Raw genomic sequence first — 20,466 nt, 5'->3', positions numbered from 1 at the left:
ACTATTCATAAACTATTCCTGAACTAAAACACTTCATTCAACAGACGAGTCATTATTACCAAAGTCTGCCTTCCTGGTTCATCCTGTTGGCATGAGAGAAGTTAGGTAGCAGTGAAACACATCTATTGCATAATTGCAACAACGTCAAAACAAACACACGAGTGGATATTGGCAGTACTGAAAATCGGCGCGTGGGGTCAGTGATGGATCACAATAAGTTCACAGTGAACACAATATATGTGTGGTAGACGCAGTGGCTCAAATAACACAAGTCAAGACGATACATATTTTATCTGGGTCAAACGTATTAACACTGATTTACATGAATTGCAAATATTGTACATTTGATTATCTCTTAATCCTCACAGAAGAAATAATCTAACTTTCACAATAACGTTGATAGTGTTCCTTAACAAACACGTAACAGGATAGAGCCTTACTAATCCAAAAATAATTCAAAAACACTTTTCTGAGATTAAACATTACATAAAATCAATAATCGACAATCAATATGTAAACATCCTAAGTATTGCTAGGTGTATTGTTATTCAGGTAGAACATAAGGTAAATAACACACATAATGGTTGATTTTCATAACAAAGAGGAATTGGTGAAACTCTTTGGTATATAAAGCATAAAATGAACGCAGATTCCTTGACATGATGATGACCAATTAGTGGTTCATATTCAAGCACTTTCTCTAACAGGATGAGTGAATGAATGAATGAATGAAGCTTCTTTGGACATGTTTACACTGGTTTCTCTTAAATGTAGCAGATTGTTGAAGAAATTGGGCGATGTATTTTAAATCCAATTCACACAGGCCTATGCCTATCCATGTCAGCAATTCAACCAAAACTAAATCAAAATCTAAATAAAACACACAAAATCATATAGAACCCACTTATAGTACTGTACCAAATATACCAGTCTTGATCCCAGGCTAAAAGTGATTGTAAAAATAATCGTATAAATTCTCATAGGCTGGAAATGCAAATACAATTCTCCATAACACAAGCCTGCTGCCGACGGCTGCCGTAATGTAGCTCTGGGGCCTCATTCATAAAAAAGTACTTGAACGTCATCTTTGACTTTCACGTAAGCACATTTTTCTAAACGGACGTGAGCATTATTCATAAAACGGGCTGAGATGGTTTAAAGTTGCGTACGTGCTTCCTTCTATAAATACCAAACATACTTGGAATTGAACGCAGGTGAATGAGGTTTGTATTAACGCCCTGTGATAGCGGCTCAATTATAGCGGCTGAATGAAGCCAAGTGCTATAATATAATATAATACAGACAGACAATACTGACAATATTATATACTGTCTGTATTATATTATATTATAGCACTTGGCTTCATTCAGCCGCTATTTGAGCCGCTATCACAGGGCGTTAATACTATAGGGTAGGCGTGCGTCTGGAAGCGGGAGAGGGCAGTAATACCACGTTCATTGATAAAATGACATAATGGAAAGGGGGGATGGCAGTTTTAGAAGGCGGATGTGATTTGGACTGTTTTTATTTCAGGGGGGGTGCCATTCCCCCTCATCCCGACTCAACTCGAAATCCAGTATCATTTAGCGCGTGGCCGGGTAAGGCATAGGCATGTTGAAGAGAGATAGACAGCTCCGGAGGGATATAAAGAAAGACTGAAATACAATCATAAACATCAGTTCCCTTTAAATCTTGAATTTAACTCATTTTCTCCGCAGATAACAACATCGTTAATTTTATTACGAGCCACTTAAACTTCGCATTAATTACAGTAGGCAACGTTTTTCCAGTGCGGCTCACAAGCCTGTAATAACTCCGCATAACCAGTAGGTAATGTGCGTAAGCAAGTTGAATACTCGACGTCGAGCTACGATCGTTTCCACGATCAAATTGACTCACGTTGAAATTGTATGAATCACTACGTTGACGTGGTTTTCTACGTACGACACGGGTAAGATCAAAATTTGATCTAAGCACGTTTTATGAATGAGGCCCCTGGGGTAGTGATTCATACAATTTCAACGTGAGTCAATTTGATCATGGAAACGATCGTAGCTCGACGTCGAGTATTCAACTTGCTTACGCACATTACCTACTGGTTATGCGGAGTTATTACAGGCGTGTGAGCCGCACTGGAAAAACGTTGCCTACTGTAATTCATGCGAAGTTTAAGTGGCTCGTAATAAAATTAACGATGTTGTTATCTGCGGAGAAAATGAGTTAAATTCAAGATTTAAAGGGAACTGATGTTTATGATTGTATTTCAGTCTTTCTTTATATCCCTACGGAGCTGTCTATCTCTCTTCAACATGCCTATGCCTTGCCCGGCCACGCGCTAAATGATACTGGATTTCGAGTTGAGGGGGATGAGGGGGAATGGCACCCCCCCCTGAAATAAAAACAGTCCAAATCACCCCCCGTCTAAAACTGCCATCCCCCCTTTCCATCCCTTATGTCATTTTATCAATGAACGTGGTATTACTGCCCTCTCCCGCTTCCAGACGCACGCCTACCCTATAATATAGTATAAACACCCTGTGATAGCGGCTCAAATAGCGGCTGAATGAAGCCAAGTGCTATAATATAATATAATACAGACAGTATATAATATTGTCAGTATTGTCTGTCTGTATTATATTATATTATAGCACTTGGCTTCATTCAGCCGCTATAATTGAGCCGCTATCACAGGGCGTTAATACAAACCTCATTCACCTGCGTTCAATTCCAAGTATATTTGGTATTTATAGAAGGAAGCACGTACGCAACTTTAAACCATCTCAGCCCGTTTTATAAATAATGCTTACGTCCGTTTAGAAAAATGTGCTTACGTGAAAGTCAAAGATGACGTTCAAGTACTTTTTTATGAATGAGGCCCCTGGTGTTACAGCTGGGGCTTACATGAACTACAGAGAGAGATACAAGGGCAATAGGTTACAGTATTTTCATCAAACACTTATGAGTGTCTTTACTTTTTGCTGCGGTAGTGGGCAGCCACCACCAGGTAGCTGTCAGGGGTAAGGTCCTTGATGTTTGGAGACTTATTGCCCATGGGGGAGGTCTTGCCCTCCACGCGGGAGAACTGAAGCATGCGGCATGGGTCGTGTTTCAGCAGGTAGCTCTCGAAGGTTTCCCAGCCTCCGCCAACACGCACCATCACATGCTTATTGTGCAGCATCTACAGGACAACATAGAGGACAGAGACAAACTCAGTAACATCATAATGTTAAAAAAAAAGACCTGTTTTAATATTAAGTTAACTGTCCATTGATGTCAATCAGTACATCAAATATTGTACAAATATATATGTATGTATGTAGTATTCGCTACTTGACACTTTAACCTGCATGTGTAGAGCAAATGTAATTTCCTTGGGCCTCATTTATAGAACGTGCTTAGATCAAATGTAGTAATAACATTGGAAGCGGGAGAGGGCAGTAATACCACGTTCATTGATAAAATGACATAAGGGATGGAAAGGGGGGATAGCAGTTTTAGAAGGGGGATGATTTGGACTGTTTTTATTTCAGGGGGGATGCCATTCCCCCTCATCCCGACTCAACTCAACCTGGGACTATCACACTCCATCTGTGCATGGATCAAGGACTTCCTGTCTGACCGCCCCCAGAGGGTGCGGGTGGGCTCCCACACCTCCACAGCCCTCAGACTCAGCACTGGGTCCCCCCAGGGCTGCGTGCTAAGCCCCATCCTCTACAACCTCTACACCTACGACTTCACCCCCGTCCACCCCAGCAACTCCATCGTAAAGTTTGCAGACGACACCACCGTGGTGGGCTGCATCTCGGGGGGGGACGAGGCGGCGTACAGGGATGAGGTGGAGCAGCTGGGCAAGCTGTGCAAGGTTAACAACCTGCTGCTGAACCAGTCAAAGACCCAGGAAATCATCGTGGACTTCAGGAGGAAAAAATCTGAGGTCCAGCCCCTGCTCGTCGATGGAGGGAGCGTGGAGAGAGTCTCAACCCTCCGATTCCTGGGGGTGCACATACAGGATGACCTGTCCTGGAAGACCAACACAGCAGCCATCATCAAGAAGGCACAACAGCGGCTCTACTTCCTGAGAGTCCTCAGGAAATACCACCTCAAACAGGAGCTGCTTGTGACCTTCTACCGCTGCACAGTGGAGAGCATCCTCACCTACTGCATCTGCGTGTGGTTCTCCAGCTGCACAGCCGCAGAGAGGAAAGCGCTACAGAGAGTCGTAAGATCGGCCCAGAAGATCATCGACGCCCCCCTCCCCTCTCTGGAAGAGCTGTACAACACACGCTGCCTCAGGAAGGCCTCCAAGATCTCCAGAGACCCATCCCACCCTGGGAACGAACACTTTGTTCGGCTGCCCTCGGGCAGGCGGTTCAGGACCATGTCCGCAAGGACAAATAGACTGAAGCTCAGCTTCTACCCCAGGGCCATTCAGGCCCTGAACACAGCAAAGACCTAGGTTCTAGGCCCTGGACAATCTAGACAATTTGATGGCAGCTACTAGATTGTAATCAAGTGCAATACTGAAACACAACTGTGAACATTTCAAACCTGCAAACTGCGACACGTTAAATGAATGTGCAATACCACTATGTGCAATATGACAACCCTCGGGTACATAAGGTTCAGAGATAGGGAATGTTAGGATATTTATAGCATAGCAAAGAGTACAGCACATTGTTTTATTTGTATAGTATAGTATAGTGGATAGTGTACATAGCCTTTATTTATGTAAACCAGCTCTTTTCCCTTCTTGTTTTTAGTATTTTTTTTCCTAGCACCAGGGGAGCCCCCCCTCCCAAATGTCGTTGTATGGTACCTGTACTATATCAATGACAATAAAGACCATTCATTCATTGAACTCGAAATCCAGTATCATTTAGCGCGTGGCCAGGCAAGGTCCGTTGTGGAGCGCACTATAGTGTTATATAATATATCATATCCTATATTATATTAAATTATTATAGTGCTTATATATAGGCATGTTGAAGAGAGATAGACAGCTCCGGAGGGATATAAAGAAAGACTGAAATACAATCATAAACAATAGTTCCCTTTAAATCTTGAATTTAACAAATTTTCTCAGCTGATAACAACATCGTTAATTTTATTACGAGCCACTTGCATGAATGACAGTAGGCAGAGCGTCTCACATGGCTGTAATAACTGCATAACCAGTAGGTGATTTGCGTACGCAAGTCGAAAACACGACGTAGAGATTTGATCGTTTCCACGTTCAAATCGACTCACGTTGAAATTGTATAAATCACTACGTTGGCGTGGATTTCTGCGTACGACACGGGTAAGATCAAAATTTGATCTAAGCACGTTCTATAAATGAGGCCCCTGATAAGAATAAGACCATTATATTATTACAGTCAGTGGCGGCTGGCCAATAGAGGGCGCTAGGGCGCCGCCCCCACCTTCCAACACAGCCCCACTTTGTAAAAGATTTTAAAAAAATAAACATTGTTTATTCATAAAATGCGGCTGATATTCTGTCGGCGCCTATCAGCATTCATTAAAAATCCTCCAATACAATAAACATTGTATCTGTGTGTGTGGAAAATTCACTGTGAAAATACAGGAGGAGTCGGGGCGCCGGCCGAATGGCTGTCTATGGCACTGCAAATACTTTTGGCTTACACGTGAGCTGTAGCAGCGCTCCAATTGGCTGTCTCCTATTTCCCGGCCGGGGCACAGAAAAGTGCGCCCCGGAGAGCAAATATTGATGCTAGATTACATCATATCCGGATGGAGGGGGAGGGATCTCCGCCATAGCCAATTGATCGTCCAGATGGAGGAGGGGGAGGCAACTCCCCATAGCCAATTGTAGACCTCATTACTGTTACGTGACTTTGGCGCCTCACTTTGAAAGTGAAACAATGGAGGCTGCTGCATGTTCTACTGGGAGAAGTGCTTCTGAACTAAAAGAAAATTCGGTTGTCTCACTTAAAGAAAACCCATTTTCAAGGCGTTCAATTCAAGAACAGAAACGGATTAAAGAGCTTGGACCGGAACAACCCGATTTGCAAATTAATCAGCAAACAAGAGATCGGGGACGAGTTTACAACCGGGCGTTCACTGGCACGGTTTATGAGAAACGGAGTTGGCTAACTGGATGTGGTGTTAGCAATGCCTTTTATTGCTTTCCCTGTATGCTTTTTCAAAGTGCCGGCACCGAGGCGTTGTGGACAACGACGGGGGTAAAAGACCTAAAACATCTTTCAGATAAATGCAAACGGCATCAGAGTAGCCGCAGCCATATTGAAAATAGCATGAGGCTAAGTTTTTTTGGTAGGCTTAGCATTGCTGAACAGCTAGACGAAGGCTACAGAATTGGCATTAGAAGGCACAACGAAGAGGTGAGAAAAAATCGACACATCCTATCCAGAATTATAGACTGTGTGACATTTTGTGGAGCCTTTGAGTTGGCTTTGCGTGGACATGATGAGAGTGAGACCTCAGCTAATCCAGGAATATTCCGTGGGTTGGTGAATTTTGTGGCCTCCCTTGATGGAGTGTTGTAAGAACACCTTGAGAATGCCACTGTATTCAAGGGAACTTAAAAAATTGTCCAGAACGAGCTACTGCAATGTATGCTGTTTGTTGTGAAGGAACACATCATCAAGAAAAGCCCAGAGCAGTGATTTTTTAGCAATCCAGGCAGATGAGACAATGGATATTGCCACAAATACCCAACTTGTGCTTGTGCTGCGCTACATTGATGACAAACACAATGTGCAAGAAAGATTTCTTGAGTTCATCCCTTTGCAGTCAGCTACAGCCGAGTCCATTGCCACAGCACTAAAAGAACGTCTTGCTGCCATCCTCCCTGATGCTCAGAAAGGGAAGCTCATCTGCCAGGCGTATGATGGAGCCAGCGTGATGAGGGGTGCCATTTCAGGTGTTCAGAGGAGAATACAAGATGTGTACCCAAATGCTCACTACATCCACTGCTATGCACATCAGCTCAACCTGATAATGCAACAGGCCACCTCTAGCATATCCAGAGTGAGAATTTTATTTTCTGACCTCAGTGGATTTGCCAGTTTTTTTTCCAAGTCACCCAAGAGGACAGCTGTTCTTGATGAAGTAGTGGCCCATCGACTGCCAACATCCAGCAACGTCAGATGGAACTTTCACAGCCGTTCCATCAATACGGTGTTTGAGCACAGAGAGGACCTCATTCACTGTTTTGAACGCATACGAGACTCAGATAACTTTGACCCCAACACCGTCAGAGAAGCAGGAGCCTTCGCTATGCTACTGGAGAATCAGGATTTTAAGTTCTTTCTGGAACTTTTTCACCACATCATGCCACATGTGGACTTCCTCTATGCCAAGCTGCAGAAGAAGAAGATAGATTCAGTCCATATCCAGTAGTGCATCCAGCAGTTCCAGCAGGACATACAAAAGATCAGGTATGGGTATTCCTAATATGATTATTTTTATTATGATTATTATTAACGTGTGTGTGCATTTTGTTGTCTCAGTACCTGTACTCTGTGCAATGACAAAGTTGAATCTAATCTATTATTATTATTATTCACTTTCTGTCTTATCTCTGTTTTATTCTTATTTTTAATTCTTTGTCCTCGCAGAAATTCTCTCCATGCCATGGTTGAGCAAAGCAGCGCTGGGTCTCAGCCAACAAAGAGACGTCGGGCACTCAGTCTAGAGGACCATGAAAGGATTGCAGCAGAGGTGAGTTGATGTTGTAGAATCAGTCACAGTCCATGTTACACCGGAGGCCTTCGTTTAAATAAAATGAAGGCACACAATTTTGAGAAATGTGACTAAAAATAATTTTTATCCTGAGGCATCATTTACAATAAGGAGCTATTAAAAACAAAAAAGTACTATATTTGACATTTTGGAGAGGGAACTGTGCTCAGTATAGTTTTAACATTAAAGGTCCCATATATTATTTTATATATGAATTCACTTCCTGGTAATTGCTATGTTGCAAATACCCTGCGTTATTAAAATATGGAGAAATATGAATTAGGAAATTATGGAAATACTGTAATAGGTACAGATTTCTGATTTTCACAGTGTTGGCATAAGCCCTCTGAGTACAAAAACAATCAACTGTTTTCAAAGGATATGGGACCTTTAACCTTTCAACGCTAGAATGCTAGAACTCCCAAAACACTAGCATGAAAAAAGAACAGGGTACATATTATTATTTTATTTTTTTAAATTCTTCTTCTCTCTGTAGGTCTGTGATACCATACTTGGACACGCCAAGGAGCGCTTCTCCTTCACAAACCACCTGGTCAGTGCCACCTTGCTGCAGGGGGACAGGTTTGAAGAGTACAAGGGGGCCTTTCCGGAGGATGCACTGAACAGCACCTTGAAGGCCTACCCAATGCTCAGTGGAAGCCAGCTGAAGACCGAGCTCAATCTCCTCTACAGCAAGGAGGAGTTCATAGCCTGTCGTGGTGCTGTGGACCTCTTGGAGAAGTGTTTTCAGAGACTGTCACTCTCCTAAAGATCCTCATAACCACAGCCATAACCACGGCGGAGGCAGAGAGGTGCTTCTCGACCTTGAAAAGGATCAAAACCTTTCTCCGGAACACCATGACAGAGGACAGGCTGAAGGCATTGGCCATGATGTCAATGGAGAAGACACTGGTGATTGAAAGGACAGACTTTAACCAGAAAGTCATTGAGAGATTTGCAGGCCTGAAGGAACGAAGGGCAAAATTCATATTCAAGTAGTGTAACTGTGGAGGGACACAGGGTTTGAAAGTAACAAAGAACACATTTATTATCACAATTGCATTGTGTTCCATGTCTTTCTCCATTGAATAAATAATGCCTAGTTGAATGGCTAAACAAGACAACTGTCTGGACAGTACAATCCATTTGAGCTGCTAGAATTATTCACCTTACCGCTGCACAGATAGACAAAGGGTTTAAGTCCATTCTGTTAACATTAGGTCTACTCTGCTAACAAAGACTATTCCAGTTGATTTGTCAGTTGTTGTACATTATATTTTTGTTGTGTTTGCAGTTTGCCCTTTAATACAAGTTATATACTGTATATATTCTCATGCTAAAATCCAGATTTTAAAGTTGATATTCTTCCCCGTGGAGCATGCCCCCATAACCTGTGCCCCACCCAACATTTTTATCACCAGCCGCCACTGCAGTAGGCTACAGCAGTGGTGTACCGCAAAATCCCGAGGCCCCCCCGCAAGGTGGCGGCGGGGGCCCTTTCGCAACGGAGGTTAAAAAAATGTGCGTTTTTTAGAGTCCGACAGTGTTTCCTCTATGCATTTATTCGTGGCGGGCCGCCACGAATACATTTTCTCCGCCACCAATTGATTCAGTCCACTTTATGACCGGAGAACAGAAAAAAATCAGATTGAAGCTAGTTTAGGCCGCTTTCAGACCTACATTTCGTTCCGATTTAGGATGTAGTAAGTTACAATATGTTACAATGTTGCAATTAACCTCGTCGGCGACGCGCTTGCAAAACAGTTTTGTGATTGGTCCGAATTTAGCGGGACATTTGGATTTCTGGAAATCCCTTCCCTCTCTCTTCGCCCGTCGCCCGTCCCTTTAATCCCGTAAGCGTATCCTAATCGAAAATGCAACATCATCAGCGACGACCTTGGGTTCTTGCATTTACTGCTGTTCTCTGGTTCATGTTCTTATACCAGTGCTCACTATAGAGTATTTTAAATGAACATTCGTAATGTAGTCTAGTCTCTGATGTTCATGGTCAACTAAATCAGGCTATTTTGTGAAACAAATAATGTTCCCGAGCAGCCTCGCATCTAACGCTAGCTTCGAACTATTGATAGCATAAACATTGGTAAATGTCACAAACGACACAGTATTGGCAGGGGGAAAGAAGGGGAGTCGAATTTTTATTGACAACGGATTTACATGCTGGAAAAACATGCAGCTAAAATTCAGGGAACATTTGCACAATAAGAGACACAACGGAGCTGTGGTCGCGTGGTCTAATTACAGGGCAATATGCGCGGGGCAAAAATAATCGATTGCCTCCCAAATCACCACGAACAGAACGGCGGAGGTACTGGTAAACAGGGCACATTTTTCGGTGAAATTACGTCTTTGTATTGAGCGCCAGTGCGTGTTGCATACGCTACGTGCGCGAAAAAAGAACACTCCGCCACTAATGTGAAAAACCCTGGAGGAAACACTGTCCGATGCATTATTGACGTTGCGAAATTTCGTAATATGCACTCTACATTCTAAATGCTTGACTTAGCAAAAGGTACAAACAAGTGAGAGCAATGAGAGGGGGTGCTAGCAACCAATGTTAGGGGGCCCCCTAGTGGCTGGGGCCCCCCCGCGGTGCGTCGCTTGCGGCCCCCCCGCTACGCCACTGGGCTACAGGCAGTAGGCCTACGGCTCACATGCCTGTAATAACTCTGCATAACCAGTAGGTAATGTGCGTATGCAAGGTCAATACACAACGTAGAGCTAGGATCGTTTCCACGGTCAAATCGACTCACGTTGGAATTGTATAAATCACTACGTTTGACGTGGTTTTCTACGTACGACACGGGTAAGATCAACATTTGATCTAAGTACTTTCTATAAATGAGGCCCCTGCTGGAGCCAGATCAGGGGCCTCATTTATAAAAAAGTACTTGAACATCATCTTTGACTTGCACGTAAGCAAATTTTTCTAAACGGACGTAACCATTATTTATAAAACGGGCTGCGCTTGTTTAAAATTGATAAATGCCAAAATACTTCAAATTGAACGCAGGTGAATGAGCTTTGTACTTACGCCCTGTCATAGCGGGGTGCAGACACCAGTGACCACCCGGTGAGCTTCCCGTCTTGAAAACGAGTCTATAGATCTACATGAATCATTGCATTCAATTGGATGCAGAACTGGAGCGGGACGGGCGCGCGGGACTGCCATGTACCGGATTTAGGATCGTAGGAGATCCGGGGCTTAGCCCAGAGGGAGAATGTAATGTGCGCGCGGAGCGCGCCAGAAAATTTTGCCTTCAACCTTCAACTTACCACCACCTTAAAGCGGACAAAAGGCACTGGAGAACACATATACATTCACACCCTTTAATGAAGCAAACTAATTGTGGTGGTTCTGGGCACAGAGGGAGGTCAGCACACGTAGCTCCCCCTGTCAGTCAGTCACCATCATTTATATTTGTATAGAATTACATAATTGATGGGCTGAGGCTAGTTATGTTACAGTATGTATATCAGGGCAGACTCTGTGCTCACCACTTATATTGTATTTAGAGTCTTGTCCTGTGTTATATGACGATATATTACATGTATTGTTGGCCTGTGTATAGTACTGTGAAATCAAATCCCCCCTGGGACATTAAACAAACTTAGTTAGTTAGCGTTACATCTTAGGATAGATTTGAGTCATGTTCTGTATACATACATACTACCATAAGGGCATACTTAATGTGGTTACTCCATGTTTACTAGCTGTAACATTAACGTTACATCATTCTTTTTCACTTGTTACTCAGTCAACCAGAGTGCAGATATCAAAGACTATCAGCCTGTTATTCACTTTATTTGTATAAGTATTATCCTTTGTTTGATTTCTTACCATGTACCGTAACAGTACCTTGCTATGTTTCATTTTCATTATAACATAACGTTATGTTATGATAGCCAGCTAGCATCAGCAAACCGGAAAAGTAGTGTCAGTGAGTCAGTCACCTTTCTAATAAGATTCACAAACCTGAAACATCATCTATGTCATCACTGCTGGTGATGTCATTCTTGCTGCTGATACTGCTGCTGCAACAGTTCTTGGCGCTTGTTTTGTTGAAAACAACTTTGGGATATCCATCCTTACAATTTTGCAAGTCAGGCACTGATTGAGATCACTTCTTCTTCAGGGCAGGGCAGGCTAATGTCGCGCAGCTGCTGCCTCTCTGTTGGACTCCGGTACTGCACGTTACTCAAGATAATTTATTTTTTTTTTTTTAAATTTAAGTAAAACATTCGGGGCTTTTCAGAAAACTTCCGGGGCTTGAGCCCCAGTAGCCACCCCCTAGCGCCGCCCCTGTACATGTACATATGTACCGTAACATATATATGCCATATCATACCTCCGTTTTATATTGAAAAATATGATGATAAATACCTGTGGGACGGAAGTATGATATGGCAGATGTGTGGTGTGTTGTCTCGCGCGCCTGTCTCAACTCATATTACGAGTGCTTACCATCACCAAGTGCGCTCGCCAACTAAAGCACTTGATTACCCTTGATATAAACATACTATACTAGTCCATCAGCACAGTATGGGAGAACTTGGTACTAAGTTTAATACAGTTGACTCAATTAGACATAATATATGATGCGCTCTGCGCTGCGGGCTATGGTGTTTTTTTAAGGATTTTCTGTATGCCCATCTAGATCCATTGTGTATGTCAAAATGTTGATGATCGTAAATAACCTTATAACAGGGCTTATAATGCTAAATACAGAGGAATCCTGGGGAATCACAATGAATCTCGCCTTTATCACGCCTCAATTTAGAATGATTACACCCTACAATAGCCTAATGGCATATAAAGGAAGACTGAAATACAATCATAAACATCAGTTCCCTTTAAATCTTGAATTTAACTCATTCTCTCGACTGTGTTGTTCGAGTGCGACTCTCATGCCTGTAATAACTCTGCATAACCAGTAGGTAATGTGCGTACGTCAAGTCAATACCTGACGTAGAGCTACGATCGTTTCCACGGTCAAATTGACTCACGTTGACATTTTATAAATCACTACTTTGACGTGGTTTTCTACGTACGCCACGGGTAAGATCAAATTTGATCCAAAGTACTTTCTATAAATGAGGCCCCAGTGCAGGCCACTACTGGCCACCACAGACTGGTGGAGGTAGAAATCAGTGTTTGATACGTTTCCTCATTCCATTCCATGCATTACAATGAGCCCGTCCTCTGATTTCCTCTACCTCCACCAGCCTCCACTGTCGTCAGATCAGTGTCAGATCTCTGGGACAGCTCAATAAATGGGGCCATAGCAGCCATAGAGAGCACATAGAGAGAAATCATATTTAGCTGATATTACTCTTCTATTGTGTACCGATCATCTCTCGAATTACAGGGTACTGATGATGCCCTTTTCTTCACACTCAAGACTAGGAAACCATGCTATGGTTAACCGTGAATACGTATATGAAGTGGGCTGCATTTTATTTAGCAATATAATGGCAATTTCATTCACGCCTTTTAAATGACAACTCCACATATGCTTTAGCCTGCTTTCACCTGCTACCTTCTAAGGGTTGGATACCATGGCAACGTCTCCAAAACCAATAAATAGCTGAAGAAATAAAGAGCTCTGCCATATTTATCCCACACTGGCAGCTTAGACGCATTCCCCAGAGATCCTACATTCTCACCCATCCTCCTCCACTTACCAGAGCCACACCCCATCATTAGCTTACCATTACCATGATGATAAAAACACACTGATATGTTTGTGCTTGCTCGTAGCCTTAATCAATTTCACTATATGGGGCTGGTAAATATCCTACATAACCTACCTCTGATTCCATCTAACTATTGAGCAAGTTTACTAATTGCAACAACAAGACAGACATCTGTGTGCATGGATATATCCATGTGCTAATGATGATTTGAGCACCAGATTTCAATTCAAGCAGTAATGAGGGAAAATGTCTAACGCAAGCCTCACTGAGAGGAAGCTGCAGTTGACCCAAACAGGCAGAGAGTCTGCTTACTAGCAGTGACTCACTAGAGAGAGATGTGTCAAAGGATCTGTTAGAAAACACAAGTGTTATCCATCTCTCCATAAGAACCTCACAGCATCTTGTCAGTGACAATCACTATAAGGGGTTGCAAAGCACTGAATTGACCGATAGCATCGATAACTGGATTGAATGGCCAGTCAATCACACAGGGACAGATTGACAGCGACAAATAAACTACCATAGGTATTTCTAAGATCCTTATCTTAACAGTAAATCAGACTGGAGGTAGATAGAGTGTAGCATGTCCTTTCCTTTCTCATACTCAGATATGAGGCTTCCCTTCCCTCCGGCAGCATAATAACATCAAACATTTATAAGCCTCTTAAAAGAATCAATCAGAGGAGCATTGGCAGGCCAGTGTTCCAATCAGCAGCACATTGCCCCCGGGCTCTGTGACTGGGGACATAATGGGCTTCTGGTGGAGAGTGGGTTTCAGTCATGCTCTATGGTGCCATGAGACAGGGGCCCAGCTATGGCTACTGTACCCAGGAGAAGGAAGGTGAGCTGACTCATAGTATCAGACAGCCAGTGTGGTAGGGTTCAGCCCTCTTGTTGGAGGTACAACACTCTAATTTACTCTGGGAGCTGGGAAGGGTCAGTCATCTCTGTCTCGAGAGAAAGCTTATGATTGGGAAGGACAAGGAACAGGTTATACACACACACACACACACACACACACACACACACACACACACACACTCCTATTATTAGAGAACATCCCAGGTTTCCTCTTGAAGGACATGTTTTCACTTCCAATGTTATTTTGCTGATGACCATGGTGGCCTGAATAACCTCCAATGCTTTTGGTTACATACTGTATTGTTCAAATTTACTGCATGGGATCTTCTCACGATTATCCTTTACTCTTGTTCATTCCTCTATAATTCAGATTTAGGGTCAGGTCACAAAGCTGATATGGTGGTCCCATTTCTGTCCTAGGACCCCTGGCCAATGACATGATGGTATACTGCTGTACAGATGCTCAGAAAGTGAATGCCAATATTTAATCATGCCACAGTACACGCCTTGACACACAGTTGTCTATGCTCTCATTCCTCTTACCATTTTGTTTTGAAATCTGTTCACAGTGAATTCTTCCTCTACATATCCATTCCTCTACTCTCATTGAGAATTTTCCCAAAAATATGTCTCACAGATGTAGAGTAAATAGAGGTGCTATTGGAGGAATTTTAATTACAGCTTTTCTTTCGCTAGCTGAGAACCAGAGAGAGATGGAGGTTCATACTGTCTTTGAACTGCTGGAATTATCTGTCTGTCTCGCACATGTAGAACAGACAGCATCAGACACTCCAACCAGAGGCATTCTGGGGATTCTAATGAAAAGCCAGCACAAAAATATCTTTATCCAAGATTCAGCGTCAGTGTCCTTGATGCTCTCATGTATGAATGAAAAGAAGGCTGTCTGTCACACAAAAGGCAGTCGAAGAATGCTGGATATTTCTCCCAGAATTTGAAAAATCTAGAGGGACAACACATATCAGACCTTGGATGGTAATGTCTCTGTTCTTCTTATGTAAAAAAGGAAAATCATGAGACAAAAAGGTCTAATGACTTGTATGTTCTTATAATTGCGCTAATAAGCCTATACAATATCTACCTTATTTTGCAGCTACCATGACCTATCAGTAGAGGGCAATACCAATGCAAGGAAAATCCAGCTCAAAATGCACTACAACTTCTGCCTGAATATTTCAGAATTTCACACCCTGCTGCTAACCAACCTAAGTTTCTTTAATTATTTAGTTTATAAGAATCTAAATGTTCATACTTCCAGTCTATAGTCTATCCAGCTATACAGTATTGGGGGATCTCCTTATGTGTGTTCTCTATACAAACCAAACAACACATGTTTGATACTACAGTATTCCTCATTCCATTCCTAGCATTGCAATTGCAACTGCCCTCCGATTACTACCACCACCAGTCTCCCCTGCTCCATTTTAAGGTACCTTATTAATTAAGAAAATTCATTTTGGGTGGTGACTGATCAAATCCTTAGTGTACTTAAGAAACCTAGGCTTAAGAAACCTAGAGGGAGCATATGTGCAGCTCGTAATGATATGATATATGATATTGTGCGTTTTATTACACTATTAACATGGGACTATACAGTTAACCATCACAGTCATAAATAATTTTGTCATCAAGCCATATTGGAATCCTGAGAACTGTTATCCCATTGTTGTGGGTGAGCCACATCAGGACTGGCCTCTTGGCCAGCGAGACAGACATTGCTGGAATACCATTACCAGTAAATGAAACCTCACAGCAATGGAGCTCTCGCCAGAGACAATGGAAGACTTTCATCCCACAGCAGTCCATATATAAGAAGATTGCATTATGCAGTGTAACTGGGTCTGTGTGAATATCAGTTAGCACTGAGATGAGAAACCTTATTGTTGGTGAAATCCTCAAAAAACTCCCAACCTGAAGAAGTCAATAAACAACTCTGTGGGTAAAAGTGGGTCAGCCAAAAATCCTGACACATCAAATCCCTGAACAAGGACACAGAGGGTTTGCTTTGTTGGCATCATAGGCAGTGTAATTAAAGCTTCCTCCCGCTCCTCTGTTTTCATCCTTCTGGACCATTCAGCACAGTAAAGCATCCTTCTCTATCCTCTCAGAACTGGGCATCTCTGGCTCGTCACCCTCCTGGTTTGCATTCTACCTGGCTGATCGCTCTTGCCAGGTGACGTGGAGAGGGTCGATGTACTCTCTACGATTCCTTCGTCCTAGAGCCCTTACTGTTTTCCCTCTATACCAAATCTCTTGGCTTGGTAATTTCCTCACATGGTTTCTACTACCACTGCGTGGATGACACTCAACTCTTCCTCTCTTCCCCCCTCCCTCTGACTCACAGGTGGAAACACATGTCTTTGCATGTCTTGCAGACATTTCTGTTTGGATGTCAGCCCACCACATCAAATTCAATCTTAACAAGACTGAGCTGCTCTTCCTCCCTGGGAAAGCCTGCCCTCTCCAAGACTTCTCCATCACAGTAAATAATTATACGGTGACCTCCTCCCAGACAACCAAGAACCTTGGGGTGATCCTTCACAACTACTTATCCTGTGCAGCAAACATCACAGAAACAGCACGCTCATGTAGATTCTTCCTCTACAACATCAGAAGGATACGTCCATTCCTCACCAGAGAAACAGCACAACTCTTGGTCTAGACACTTGTGATCTCCCACCTTGACTACTATAACGCACAACTTCTTTTTTAAGCGACCGTGGGTCCCCTGAAAGGTATATATAAATATATATAGATTAAAGTTATTATTATTATTATTATTATTTCTGGCCGGGCTCCCTGCCTCCGCGATCAGACCTTTGTAGCTCATCAAGAATGCTGCCGCCCGTCTGGTGCTCAATCTACCCAAATTCTCTCATGTCAGCCCCCTCCTTCACACCCTTCACTGGCTCCCAGTAGCAGCTCGCATCAGATTCAAGACCCTGGTGCTCACCTACAGAGCGGAAAAGGGAACAGCCCCTCCCTACTTGCAAGCAATGGTCAGCCCCCAAACACCTGCCCAATCACTCCACTCTTCCACCTCGGCTGGCTGACTGGCACCGCCGCCCCTACGTGGATGCAGCAGTCGCACTACTCGGTCACAACTTTTCACTGTCCTGGCGCCCCACTGGTGGAACGAGCCATCCTCCGCCATAGACTGAAGAACCATCTCTTCAGGCTAGACCTTAACTACCCCTCCTAAGACCTCTTCATCCCGTCTACCCCCCTGTACAGTTTCTCTACTGTAAATAAAAATCTTTATTATGACTGCCAATGGCTCCTAGCCCTAGCAAAGATTACTTTTTCTTACGATGACTGATGGGATAGATGATTGAGATGGATAGATGATTGACTTACTAGACAAATGTATTTGTTGCTTTAGACAAATGTATTTAGTCGCTTTAGATAAAGGCGTCTGCTAAATGCCAAAAATTTAAATATAAAATCCAAATCACTCCACCATTTCCACCTCATTACACACGGCATTTGATGGAGGGAACCATGTGGAACATGAAAGTTGTATTGGACCAACCCGGATGAAGAGCATCTTCTCCCCAACACGATATCGACCTTGGGACTGCCTCTCCACACAGAACTTATTAGGACACTTGCAAGGAGGGTCTTCAGCAATATGCTTTACCTGAAACACACACACACACACACAAATACACACACACACACACACACACACACATACACACACACCATCAACAACAAAAAATCGGAGCTCAGAGGGCAATCAGATCCCAGTACATACGCTCTATTCGGAAAGGGAGAGAGGAGTAGTAGTACTGGTGCTGGTGGTGGTAACACAAATAGATGGCAGTAGTATTTGCTGCAGTGGTCATTATAGGATTGTGCTCCTCATATTGTGAGATGTAGTACTGCACACTTACAGCGTCATCCAGCAGCTTTCCTGTGCTCTTCTTGCTAGATGAGCACTTGGTAGGAGAGGGGGAGGGGTTGGGAGAGGCGGTGGGGGAGGGGGAGGGGGAGAGGGATGGGGAGGGGGAGATAGGTGAGGGTGGAGGTAGAGGTGCTCTCTCCTCTTGCTCAATCTCCTTCTCCAGCTTTATCAGTCCTGGAGGCTCCACTTTGTACCTAACATGGAAGACAGAGGAAAGTAGAAGAGGAAATATGAAAATCTTCATTACTAAAAGGAGGATCACTATGGGTTTCTCAAAGGATGTAATCAAAGGATTTTAAGACTTATACAATAGACATATGGACTGTAATATAGATTTAAATTCTTTCTTTTCAGATTCAAGGCATCAAATTCAATAAGATGATAGATTTCATAAATATTCCACCTTACCGAGACGCTATCCTTCCCAATTCTAGTAGACAGAGGCACACTTCTCGCGGCTCTTTGTGAAGAACTAGGAGAGATACATCTTAGGACTAGAAATCTATACCTGCTAGTACATCTCAATTATAGGGTGGCAATATTATCACAGTGAAACTACATCAAACTGATGTTGAGGGAATTCCCGAAAATTCTACATCGATATTTAGCCCACAATTAAGGGGTGAAAAGACATTAATCTTCTTCTTTTTTTAAACAGTAGCTAAACAAGTTGCCAGGGAATGTAATCAGTTATTTTAAAAATAAAAAATAAAACATACATAAAGATTTCCTCCATGCCAATGGATATGAGAGAAAATGACATTATTTTTGTGTGATGATTTGGTAATGTGTTGATATTGGTGTGGTGGCGTGAGGTGAACAACCAAATTGTGGGTTCTTAACAGCTTCATGCATTTAAGCAGACAACTGCTCCACAGCAATGTGCAATTTACCAAACAAGGAACAATGTTATCTTTTAGTACTCACTAAATAGACTTAAGTTAATTTAAAAAACAAATTCTGTTTAATTTATATGAATATTAAAAGTCTATTAAATCTAACTCTTTACGCTTTACCTTTTTTAAACAAAACAATCAATGCGTGAGCGTGACTAAACATTGTGAAAGTCAAAAAACATTCATTCAAAAGACTTGACTATGTTAACTAAATCTATAACTACACAGTGAAGGTGGATAACGGATGGGCATGTGACACAGCACACCATGCATTAAAGAGAAGATATCCACCTCATGACAGCAAACCTGTTGTTGTTACACCTGATGATGAACAGTTCAATCCATTACAGGGATGACAGGGGAGAGGGAGAAAATAGGGAACAAAATAGTTACCCTTTTTTTTTTTTGATAGGGGGTCTCCCAGGTGCAGCTCATTTCAATACGAGTTAAGGTTCTCTAACCTATAGCCTTTGCTCAAAACACTGACTTCTCATAACTTAATAAACCAAAATACTGTTATAAAGTTTTATTTGAATTTACCATGATTTATGAGCCTGCGTTTTCTTATTAGAAGAGCTATTTTATTGAGTGGCATAGTTTGGCTACATTTTCAAAAATGTTAGTGCCCATATAATATTATGAGGCTTACACTATTTACAGCTACAGTAAGTATCTTCATTAACTCAGCTGAACATAAAGAGCTGGCTGGGGTTTAAAGCAGTGAGAAGCCAGAAAGCAGAAGAAAACATGAGAATTCTGTGTACTTCTGCAGCTGACACTTTCATATAAATCAGCTTTATAGCACATACCTGGTAGGTATTTTCTTTCATATTTCAAGCAAATATGATCATGAGTCATGATGTTAAGTCTGACAAAAGTGCAGAACTTGCAATACTATGTCAATGTTAAAAGGGAGCGAAAAATCCCTACTGCATACTGAGTAAAACATTTACATAGCATTGCCCTACTTTCTCACTACTCACACCACACAGTCCCTCCGTGTTTCTCAGGACATTTTGTGCACGATACGACTATTTAATATGCACATATATTGGAGTCAACTGGTAAACCAAAGCTGTCACAATGGTCCCAGAAGAGCAGGCACCTGTCCAAATGGGCATTGTGTCGACAATAGAACAGGAGCTGATGCAGCACCGATAGCAGAGAGCTGGCCTCTGTCTGAGCTGTAAGTGATTCAGTCCTCTGGGACAGGGGGGTGGAGGAGATGCAGTGGTGGTGGTGAGGTACAGGGTGTCTAGTCCCCAACCAGCATAATCAGGCCATTCAGACTGCTAAAAGATATGCTTTTGTGTCTCTGCAACCCACCAGCAATCTGGGTCTCTC

The 20,466-nt window shown here is 42.7% G+C and overlaps 1 protein-coding gene across 1 annotated transcript in view; it reads right to left on the bottom strand.

Moving 5' to 3' along the window:
- Positions 1 to 2,684: 2,684 nt before the first annotated feature.
- Positions 2,685 to 20,466, bottom strand: part of LOC308165236 (growth arrest-specific protein 2-like) — a 35,083-nt gene continuing 17,301 nt past the window's right edge. Inside the window, exons 5-8 of the mRNA XM_080539380.1 lie at positions 18,635 to 18,698; positions 18,216 to 18,420; positions 17,852 to 17,959; positions 2,685 to 3,178 (exon numbers count right to left, since the gene is read on the bottom strand). Coding sequence (XP_080395506.1) covers positions 2,969 to 3,178; positions 17,852 to 17,959; positions 18,216 to 18,420; positions 18,635 to 18,698 — 587 coding nt within the window. The 3' untranslated portion in view covers positions 2,685 to 2,968. The remainder of the gene's footprint in view (positions 3,179 to 17,851; positions 17,960 to 18,215; positions 18,421 to 18,634; positions 18,699 to 20,466) is intronic.

Source organism: Nansenia antarctica (assembly GCF_963989245.1).
Source record: "Nansenia antarctica genome assembly, chromosome: 9".
Taxonomy (NCBI): Eukaryota; Metazoa; Chordata; class Actinopteri; order Argentiniformes; family Microstomatidae; genus Nansenia; species Nansenia antarctica.
Note: the sequence above shows the minus strand (reverse complement) of the source record. Positions and strands in the feature narration are given on the sequence as shown.